The following is an 11,543-nucleotide window of genomic DNA, read 5'->3' as shown; positions in this document are numbered from 1 at the left end:
TAGATGGTGTTCAAAATACTAAATCTTCACAGCAAGGGCTCAATCAACCAAATGTATCTGGCTGTAACACTGGAACAGGGTCTTGGAGGCCTTCTATAGCATGAAGTGTTACCCCCATAGTTGTTCAATTACGGACAAGTCAGGCGGTTACTGGCAGAGTGGCCTGAGCAGGTGAGAAATGGTCATGGGGTTCAGGCAGAGGTTATTTACTAATTCCTTTTTTTCTGACCATATTTTAAGAACCAGTATGGACATACTGGTATGTGCAGGTTCAATATCAACTCTGACCATAGATGCTCTAAAAAAATGGCTCTCAAACTTTGCTATTTGCTAGAATCACCTGTTATTGTTAGTATTCATTAATCTCAGTATCCTGGGTCCCATCCCCAGAAATTCTGACTTATGGGGAACAGCCAAGGGATCAGAATTTTTTAAAGTTCCCCAGTTGACTGAAATGTGTAGCCAAGTTTGAGGACCATTGCCCCAGCATGTACCACTGAATTAAGCCAAAGCAGTAGAGAAAGGCACTCCTGACCCAGTTTCTTTCACTGAAAGACAATTTGATAGGAAGCTGCTGGTCAAGAGGGAAGGGAAAATAGGAAGCAGCATCTGGGTTGTCTGTGAGCACATTCCAGTCTTCACGATGTCCAGTGTATTCTGCAAGAGGATCATGGGAGGGTTTCTTTCTGGTTTTAGCATCAGGAATCATTATACTGTACTCTGAGTATTAGCTCACTTCCTATCTAATGAATACTAAACTATGTAACTGGCAAGGCTGCCTTTTTCAAGATGGCTGTTATAGCAAGTCTGGAGCCAAATTAGTGCCTACATGTAAAAGGAATATAAAATTCAAGACACGATCACATATTAACATTGTTTGTTCTCCTTTTTTTATTACTCACCTGCTTCTATTTTTACTAATCAGATTGCATGTTATGAACACTTAGAAGCGGCCTACTGTTGTAACAAGGCAGAGTATGCCTACCTATGTAACTATCATTATTATTTAAAAAGATCCAGGTGGCCACTGTCTGGCTATGGGTGTTTCAGTGGTGGACAACAGAAAAGATGGATGCTCACATGGATGGCTTTGTAACTCACTCTTCTCAAGCAGAGCATAAACTGTGTTCAGTCAAACTTTTGAATTAACACAACTGAGGAATGTGTGGAGATCGATTGTTTCAAGGTAGCAGTGGCTGCTACAGATGGGGTGGAAGCTTGAATGTCCTTGCTCTCACTGGGATGGTGCGGAAGCCCATGGGGAAACATCTGGCTAAACAGCTCAAGCTGTGGATGACCTGAGACTAACATGAGGCCCACAAAGCATGCTGGTGCCCTGGGACCAGCAGAGAAGTGGGTTCCAATGATGCTTAGGTCCACTGGTACCCATGTCCCTCAGGGTTAAAGTTGATGAGATTCTGAGCTTGGGGCTTAAAGTTGATGAGATTCTGACTCCTTCTAAGGTAGGCCATGAAGCCTCAGGTGGTGGGCAGGGAGTAGCCTTGGTGAAGAGCCTGCCCAAATGGTAGGGTAAGCACAGGAGAAGCCCAGCTTTTCCCTCTGGCTGCATGCCCATTTACTGGAAGGCAGGCCTTGTGGTCCCAGCTGGTCCCTTTCCCAACTCTGCTTCGGCCATTGTTCACACTGGGGTACGGGACATTTTGACTGGCAGGTGTGCCTGGGGAGTAAACTGGGATTCCAGCCAGAGATCGAAACTCATGGGCTCTGCCAGGCTGCCAGGTTCCACAGTTTGAGTCAGTTCCTCTCTTGGGGCTCCTGTGAGTTCCTTGAGAGCAGTGCCTGGAGCATGGCATCATCGAACATAGTTCTTGGGCAAGAAACTGGTCTGGTTTGGGGTGACCCTCCTCTCTCATCTGGGGATGCCCCAAAACAGCAACACTGGCCAAGCCTGATTAGGCAGGGGCATCATGCACTCTGCAGACAGTGACCAGGTACCAACTACAGCACCCTCCTGAACGGGCTGCTGGGCTGTGCGAGAGTATCAACCCATCCCTCCACCTCTCCCACTGTGCTAGATGTGAGAAACGCCACATTCTAGAAAATGAAATGAGCTTTGTTCTGTAAGTCCTCTTTCTGGGTCTTTGTGTCAGCCTGCCACACCCAGTCAAGGCCAGTTCCGGGTGCCCAAGGCCATCTATGGCCGTGGCCTCAGCTCCTTGCTTGCTGAGTCCTGCCTTTACTCTAGTCATATCCCTGGCATGACTTCAAGTCCTGGTGCCATGCCAGGTTTCTATCCCAAGCCATCTGGCTGGATATTTCCGCATGGTCTTGGCAGCATTTGCTCTGGCCATGACACAGCATCAAAACCTTCCTATCACCCTGCTGGAACCCCAGCCTCTCAGGAACCAGCCCGGAATATGACTGCTGGACTTGTGCTGGTTTCCACTCCCCCCACTAGGAGTAAAGATCTGACAAGCTCATTTGAAGCTGTGCCAAGAACCTGGGCAGATACTCTGGATTCTCTTCAGGCTTCTCTGAACTGAAGAGGAGGCTGCCAGGGATGCTGTGGGTGGATTCCAAAATGAGCAGTGGAGGCCCCAGAGGCCCATGGAGGCCCGGCTACAGTAAATTCAGGTTGTTTCTGTGGTACTCTTCCACCAATTTCAGTCTGGCTTCTGCTCCCAACACCACACTAAATGTTACTTGGAAAAGACAACCAAGGGCCCCCTAGTGACGAACTCAATGTCTTCTCTTCAATATTCTTACTTGACTGTCTTAGGGCGTACGGCACCTTTAATCACTCACTTCATGAAGAAGTCTCTCCTCCCTAAGTTTTTTTTTAACCTTTTTTTTTCTGGTCCTTTCTGACCACCATTGCCAGTACCCAGCTGGCTGTTTCTACCCCTCAGGTGCCAATGCAGGGCCACTTTCTCTCTTGCTCTATGCTTTTCCTTGGATGATTTTGTAGTTTTAACTAACAACTCTAGGTTAATGCCTTCAAGTTTATCTGTCTAGCCTAGATCTCTTTCTGGAACTCCAGACCTAATTGTCCACTTCTTGCTGGAAATCTCTTCCAGGTCCCTCAAGTTTAAATGATCATAATCTAAACCAGCAGTCCCCAACCTTTCTGGCACCAGGTACTGGTTTCATGGAAAACAGTTTTTCCACAAACCAGTTGTGGGGGCAGGGGTTGGGGGCTAGATGGTTTTAGGATGAAACTGCTCTACTCAGATCATCAGGCATTAGATTTTCACAAGGAGCTGCAACCTAGATCCCTCACATGCACAGTTTACAATAGGGTTTGTGTTCCCATTAGAAGCTAATGCCTCTGCTGATCTGACAGGAGGTGGAACTCAGGTAGTAACGCCTGCTTGCCCACTACTCACCTCCTACTGTGCAGCTCAGTTCCCAACAGGCTACAGACCAGTATCCATTTGTGGCTTGGGGGTTGGGAACCCCTGAACTAAACACGTTATATGCCCCTTACCCTATCCCATCCCAATTATTCTCCTCTTCTTATATTCCCCAAGTTAATGGCATCAACTTCTGCTAATTTACTCAAGCCGGAAACCAGGGAATCATCTAGATCACGGGTCCCCAACCCCCTAAGCCCCTGTTAGGAATCTGGCCTCACAGAGGAGGTGAGTGAGGCCAGTGAGCTAAGCTTCATCTGTATTTACAGCTGCTCCACATCACTGCCATTACTGCCTGAGCTCCACCTCCTGTCAGATGAGTGGTGGCATTAGATTCTCATAGGAGTGTGAGCCCTATTGTGAACTGTGCATGTGAAGGATCTAGGTTGTGGGCTCCTTATGAGAATCTAATGCCTGATAATGTGTCACTGTCTCTCATCACCCCCAGAGGGGACCATCTAGTTGCAGGAAAACAAGCTCAGGGCTCTCACTGACTCCACATCATAGTGAGTTGTATAACTATTTCATTACACATTACAATGCAATAATAATATAAAGAAAGTACATAATACATGTAATGTGCTAGAATCATCCCAAAACCATCCCCCACGACCAGTCCATGGAAAAACTGTCTTCCATGAAACTGGTCCCTGGTGCCAAAATGGCTGTAGACCACCGATCTAGATTTCTTCCTGTCCAGTGGCATGCTGGCCCTGCCTCTCCCTGGATCACAAGTCAGTGAGACTGCTAGCAACTATTCCCGACTCTGTATTCAATGACATCACACTGGTAGCTGGAAACCAGCTATGGTGGGAGTATTTACACTATGGAAATAGGCGACCACAACAAATGATAGCTACCTCTCCCCACTCACCACCCTACTGCCGAAGCTAGCTGTTCAACATTCACAAACGCACCACCGTCCCTGCCTACAGCTCCCAACTCTCATCAGGCATCAGGAATTTAGATGACACATCTGAAACATCGTTAGAATTCATCCCCTTTGCTTCTACTCTCATGCTGTCTCACCAAGATATTGCCATATCCCCTTCACTAGACTCCCGGCCTTACTGTTATATTTATTCAATATATCTACACAGCTCTTAGAGTAAATGAACTAAAATCAAACCTGACCAAGTCACTTCCTTCTTGGATACAATTTTAACTTCTTCATATGGAGTTCAAGAGTCTCTATAGTTAACTTTGCAAGCTCTCTCTTGAACCTATGTTCTAGTCCTATGGAATTTGTTGAAGTTCCCCCAAACTTACCACTTGATTTGACATCCCCTACTTTTATCCACACTGCTCTCTTTCCCCACATTCCTCTGTGTCCACCCACATGTGGGCCTGCTGAACAGACATGTCATTCAGAAGTCTGCTCAAGAATTCCTCCTTTGTGAAATTCTTCCTGACCTCTGCCCACCCATGTCACTGACCACTGCCTTCTGTTTGTTGAATGAATTAAGGCAATGAATGAGAAAAAGAAAAAGTAACACGTATGCCCTGGGACCCTGCAGAAAGTGCCACCAGCCCAAGAGGGTGCTGGTGAGGTGGGCCTGTGCCTGGTTGGGTTTCTACAACTGTAGCTATGACAAGCAGGGATGGGTGTTACTGGAAGCAGCCAGAACTAGCAAAGCTAGAGGAGGAGTTACAGCAGAGGAGACCATATTCTAATAGTAAAGTCCAAGAGGTGTGTAGGAGGCTGGTGAACTAAAGACACAGGCTGTGTGCCGGTACAAGGAGGGAGACTACAGGTGGGAGAGATGAGGGTAGCTTTGAGATATCCCTGGGAAGGGGCTGTGGCATATTTTTCTTGACATTTCAATAAAATAGGGCATGCCTGGGTTCCTCTTCCCTAATCCATCCTGCTCTCAGTACTTTGGGGAAAAATAAAAATTCTTCTTTACCAAAGCTCAGGAACTGTAAAAGTCATAATGTAAAAAATCTAAAATCAAACACTACATATTTCTGTTATCCTTCTTTTCTTTAGATGCCTGATCGAAAACCAAGACAGGTAGATTTCTAACAGCACTTTGAGAATTAACCACAACTGACATATTTAAAAAGAATGTCCATGAGTACAATTCATTCTGATAAACATGTTGGGGGATTATATAGAAAAAGACAAAACAGAACATTCAGAGGTGCTGTGTACCTACCCCATACAAGCTCATACCCTAATAGGCCAGAATATACAACACAACTTACTTATTACATTTTATCCTATGTTAAACCTATAATAGAAATGAGATAAAAAGACCTTAAAAATAATCAATATTTTTGAGGTTTTAGTGTGTGCCTGGCATTGATTCTGAGCACTTTATAGGTATTAATTCATGATTCTCAGAACGGTCCCATGAGGTAGGTATAAAGACCATTCTCACTTTACAGATGAGAAAACTGAGACCCACATAGATTAAATAACTTCCTCAGTGTCACATGATGAGGTACTGGAAGAACTAGGATTTGAACTCAGGTGAGTTAGCTTAACCACAATGTCCTATTACCCTTCAGACATTAAGTGCAACTGAGAAAGCTTATTGGGGAAGGTAGGGTTTGTGTTGACCCTTCAGGAGCAAGAAGAACTTCAGTCACTAGATATGGGGACTGAAATAATTTGAACAAGGGGACTGTGCAGGGATTGTTTGGGGAGAAGCAGGCAGTGGGTGTCATTGGACTATAGGGTGTGCCGCTGGCCTCTAGGGGGAGCAGAAGACATATTTCCCACCTGACTTGGACCTGCTGCACACCAAAATGGTCACAGCCAAGAAAAATCACCCCTCCAAAGAGGATGGGTTTTACTTAAACCCAAGGCACCAATTAGGACACATTTTCTAGAATTGAAACCTTGGACGAAAATAAAGTTGACAGCACTACTGGGCCTGATTTTCTTGTCTATGGACCTCCTTCCATCATGGATGGGGTAGATCATACATTTCTAATCTGAGGAGGAGAGGGGGTAGATTTGAGGTGAAACAGAGAGGAAAATCAGAAGGACATTATGCCACTGTAGTCTTGATATTCCTGGTGGAATGAAAGACAAGTTCATTGACAGAGAAATGGGTCTGTGCAGTAGTTAGGAAATAGTTGCTATGGTGAATTTCTAGGGCATTCTTAGAAAATAGGGTACAAATCCATTAATGTCCAGCTAAAATAGCATAAATATGAAACATGTCAAATTAGCATGGTGATATTATTTTCTTTAGGAAATCCTAGTGGCTCAGGCTAGGGAACCAACCCAACAACCAACAAATCACTTGAAAAATAATACCAGTGTTGAAGCTGAGCAGGGGTCAGTGCCGGAGGTTAATGAAAGGTATAAAGATTTGGTGATAGAGTTGGTTAAGCGGAGACCTAAGGAATGCCAGCAAAGGTTTTTAGGGCAAGAGCAGAAACTGGGGATAATAAGGAGATACGGAAGAACCAGAGGTCATGGTGAGGCACTAAATAAGCAGGAGTGAGTTGAGGGTAAAGCAGAACAAGAAGCTAATTCTGAGTGCCAAGTAGTGAGGAAGTCTAAGGGGTTACCATGCCAAGGTGATGGGGTCAGTGGAATTGATGAGGTTGGGAAATTGGGATATCAGGTGTTAGAAAGGTCATCAACACAGATATTGGTTGCCTTGGATGTTAGGAAATGTCAGAGAGAAATCATGGTCCTGGCGGTGGTGTGTCCTGAAGAAAGGTGAAGAGTGTCTTGTAGGGTCTGCATATGGTGCCTTTGAAGGTATGAAATGGGGCAATCTACATGCTAAGTGTGTGATGACAGCAGGGAAATGGTGCAGAGACAGATGGGTAGAGAGGATAAGAGAAAGCCAACCTCATCTCTTGCTCTGTCATATGATGGTGAAAAGAAGAGGATGCTATGTGAAAGTGTAGAAGTAGAACATAAATTTCAGCAAGCAAGGGCTACTGATCAAAGATTATGGAGTGAGGCCAGGCTATAGCTGAAGTGGGAGCCCAGCTCAGGGTGCATTGGCTGTGCTGGGAGGATGCATTCCTGTCTCTTGTCTACCTTCATGACCTACATGTTTGGCAGGCAGGAGTGGGGTGGAGTAAAAAAGAAATATTACTATCTTTTTTTCTTGTGTTTTTTCTTTCTCCCTAAAACTTGTAGTTTTCTCTGCTCCTCAATGCATGCCAAAATAATTTATAATTTCATCTTGTACCACATTGGATGCCCTAATAACCACGATGTATTCCCACATGTTATTCTGTTACTATTTCAGAGGAAGCTGCCAGTATCACTTTAATTTCACTCTCCTGTAAGGCAGTTTTTACAGTCTAGCCACACTGCTATGCAATCATCCACAATTAATAAAAATCAGATAAGAGAGGCAGCTTGAACAAAGCATGATAGTGTGCCATATGCTACAGACACTCCTGAATTCCAGGAGACTTTACAACTTGGAATCTCAAGTTTTTGGACTCTTAAGATTTTGGAAATGTGTTCCTCAGGAAAAAAAAATGTTAATGTTGTCCATGAATCAGCATAGAGAGGCAGCTAAAAACATGGGTAAAAGAATCAGACAGACTTGTGGTCAAGCAGTTCAGTTGGCAGCCAGGGAGCCTTAGGCAAGTCTCATGCCTTTTCTATGTCTTGGGTTTCTCATCTCCAAATGGAGATAGTATCTGCTTCACAATGTTGTTCAGGGGACTAAATGAGATAATGCATGCAAAGAACTCCACATAGCAATTGCTCAGTAAATGTCACTACATTAAAAAAAAAAACAAAACTTAATTAGTTTTCTTATTTTGTTTTGTGAGTTTCTCCAGGAAAGCTGTTGGTAAATTGAAGTTTTTGAAGTTCAATTTGTTCAATAAATTGAACCTATATATATGTTTTCCTCTCCTAAGGAGCATTAAAATAAGAATAGTTCATTTTTAATTTTTTTTCCTTACCAAAAGTTCAGGAGGGTAACTGAGATAATGAATGTTATTTTACAGGTGGGTAATTAAAGATAGTGAAAAAGTGGTAAATGAACTCCAAAGCTGTTATTTCCACTATGCCTGTTCCCTACCTCCCTTACCAACTTCCTCACCACTACTCTGCTGCCTGCTTTTCAATTGTTGTCATGGCAGGCCTCCACTTACATGTTTTAACACATAACTCTTTTTTCTTTCTTTTTTCTTTTCTTTTCTTTTTTTTTTTTTTTTTAGACAGAGTCTCAAACTCTGTTGCCTAAGCTGGAGTGCACTGGCGTGATCTCAGCTCACTGCAACCTCCACCTCCTGGGTTCAAGCAATTCTCCTGCCTCAGCCTCCCAAGTAGCTGATACTACAGGCGTGTGCCACAATGCCCAGCTAATTTTTTGTATTTTTAGTAGAGACGGGGTTTCACCATGATCAATGGTCTTGATCTCCTGACCTCGTGATCCACCCACCTCGGCCTCTCAAAGTGCTGGGATTACAGGCATGAGCCACTGCATCCGGCTCACATAACTCTTATATGAAACATACATATTTATGTGTAAACACACATTCTATTATGTACACTGAAAATACAGACGAATGCTACATGCATATTAGCTTTGACTATAATGAAGCCACAATATGAACTCTTTATAGTAAGCTTATTATTCATAATTGATTGAGGTGTACAAACTGCCATTTTTAAATCAAAGTTATTTCATGTTTTATCCTTGCCAATTTTAGATTATACACAAGAAAAAAAAGTTGAATGCTTAAAAAAAGAGCTACGGCTCTTCTACTTTTAATTAAGTCCAAATGCATTCCTAGCAAAGTGAACCAGGAGGTATTTCGGCTTAACTTCTGCAAGGAACACTCCTGAACTCTAAGCAGAAGGAATTATGGTAAAGTGGAGGACATAAATCCAAGTGAGGAAGCCTAAAAAATGCATTTGTTAAGTGGGGAGACATTTCTTAAAACAGACTTTTCTTAGAACTGTATCTTGGTCTTCCACGTTCTACTGATCACTGCCGAAAACACCACTGAGTTCAGCCTGAGTTGCCTTACCCACAGATTAGAAATCTGTTGACATATGGAAAATAAAGACATCGGGACAAAATGAACAGAATCAGCATATCTTGGTGAAGTGCGGACGCCGCATACTTACTACTGCACTCAGGCGTCTGGCAAGATCTTACAAGAGGGAGCCCTGGTAGATCCCTGCACATCATCTCACTGAGGGGGACGAGCCGGCCTTTGGCTGTCAGCCTTTGACACACCTGCTTTCTTCTCTGGATTCCAACACCACAACTGACAGAACACTGAAATGAGAGTTGTGCAACAGAGTCAAATGGAGCGTGAGCAGGCAGACCCAGCCAACAACAGCAAAGTCTCCAAGGGTGAAACAAGAGGAAATTTTCAGTATGGATGTGCCAAGAAGAAAGCCATTTCCTAGGCTTGAACATCTTTTATGTCATGGAGAGTTTCTTCCTCCTCTCTTCCCCTTCCCTACCCTCCCTTCTCGTCCTTTCTTTCTTTCTTTCTCTTTTTCCTTCAGTCATGTCCTCTCTACCGCCCTCCCCCTCCCTCCATCTCACTCTTTCTTTTGGAGGTAGTAAGTAATTTCCAGTAATTTATTATTGTGGGATTTTTTTGGCATTGCAATTAATATCTAATTTATTTTTTAGCCATTCATTCATACATGATTTTTATTTTATTTATTTTCATTTTTAAAATTTGACCCTTTTAATAGTTTTATTGAGGTGTTATTGATATATAAAGAACATGTCTAATGTGTACAATGTGATGGGTTTGGGCTTAATGCAAACACCATGATACCATTACCACAATCGGAGTAACAGACATATCTAACACTTACCGAAGTTCCCTTTTGTTTTTTGTTGCCTGTTTTGTTTTATTTATGATTAGAACACTTCACATAAGATTTACCTTCTTAATGTATTTTGAATTTCACACTACCTATTGTTAACTATGTTTTACCGCAGATCTCTAGAACTTATTCAGCTATAATTGAAACTTTATAGCCATTTAACAACTCCCCATTTTCCCCATTCCCCCAGTCTGGGAAAACCACTATTGTATTCTCTGCTTCTATGAGTTTGACAATTTTAGATACCTTATGTAATAGAATCATGCAACATTTCTTTTTCCCTAACTGGTTTATTTCACTTAGCATAATGTCCTCTAGGTTCATCCATCTTGCAACAAATGGCAGGCTTTCCTACTTTTTTAAGGCTGTAAAATATTTCATTGTATGTATATACAGTACCATATTTTCTTTATCCATTCATCTGCCTATGGGCATGTCCATTGTTTGTTTGCTTGTTTTTTGAGATGGATTCTTGCTCTGTCACCCAGGCTAGAGTGCAGTGGCACGATCTCAGCTCACTGCAACCTCTGCCTCCCGGACTCAAGTGATTCTCCTGCCTCAGCCTCCCAAGTAGTTGGGATTATAGGCGCTCGCCGCTGCACCTGGCTACTTTTTGTATTTTTAGTAGAGACGGGGTTTCATCATCTTGGCCAGGCTGGTCTCAAACTCCTGACCTCGTGATCCACCCACCTCGGCCTCCCAAAGTGCTGGGATTACAGATGTGAGACACCGCACCTGGCCTTTTTAAAATTATTATACTTTAAGTTCTGGGATACATGTGTAGAACGTGCAGGATTGTTATATAGGTACACATTTGCCATGGTGGTTTGCTGCACCCATCAACCCGTCATCTACATTAGGTATTTCTTCTAATGCTATCCCTTCCCTAGCCCCCCACCCCCTGATAGGACCCAGTGTGTGATGTTCCCCTTCCTGTGTCCATGTGTTCTCATTGTTCAACTCCCACTTACGAGTGAGAACGAGTGGTTTTTGGTTTTCTGTTCCCATGTTAGTTTGCCGACAATGATGGTCTCCCAGTTTCATCCACGTCCCTGCAAAGGACATGAACTCATCCTTTTTTACGGCTGCCTAGTATTCCATGGTATTCCACATTTTCTTTATCCAGTCTATTATTGATGGGCATTTGGGTTGGTTCCAAGTCTTTGCTATTGTGAACAGTGCTGCAATAAACATATGTGTGCATGTGTCATTATAGTGGAATGATTTCTAATCCTTTGGGTATATACTCAGTAATGGCATTGCTGGGTCAAATGGTGTTTCTGGTTCTAGATCCTTGAGGAATTGCCACACTGTCTTCCACAATGGTTGAACTAATTTACACTCCCACCAACAGTGTAAAAGCATTCCTATTT

The 11,543-nt window shown here is 43.3% G+C and overlaps 1 protein-coding gene across 1 annotated transcript in view; it reads right to left on the bottom strand.

The window, feature by feature from the left end:
- Positions 1-11,543, bottom strand: part of ADAMTSL3 (ADAMTS-like 3) — a 289,568-nt gene that overhangs the window by 59,528 nt on the left and 218,497 nt on the right. The window contains exon 18 of the mRNA XM_011975396.1: positions 9,448-9,601. Coding sequence (XP_011830786.1) covers positions 9,448-9,601 — 154 coding nt within the window. The remainder of the gene's footprint in view (positions 1-9,447; positions 9,602-11,543) is intronic.

The sequence above is a fragment of the Mandrillus leucophaeus genome, unplaced genomic scaffold, assembly GCF_000951045.1.
Source record: "Mandrillus leucophaeus isolate KB7577 unplaced genomic scaffold, Mleu.le_1.0 Scaffold1541, whole genome shotgun sequence".
NCBI lineage: Eukaryota > Metazoa > Chordata > Mammalia > Primates > Cercopithecidae > Mandrillus > Mandrillus leucophaeus.
The sequence above is the reverse complement of the archived record's forward strand: the minus strand, read 5'-3'. Positions and strand labels throughout refer to the sequence as shown.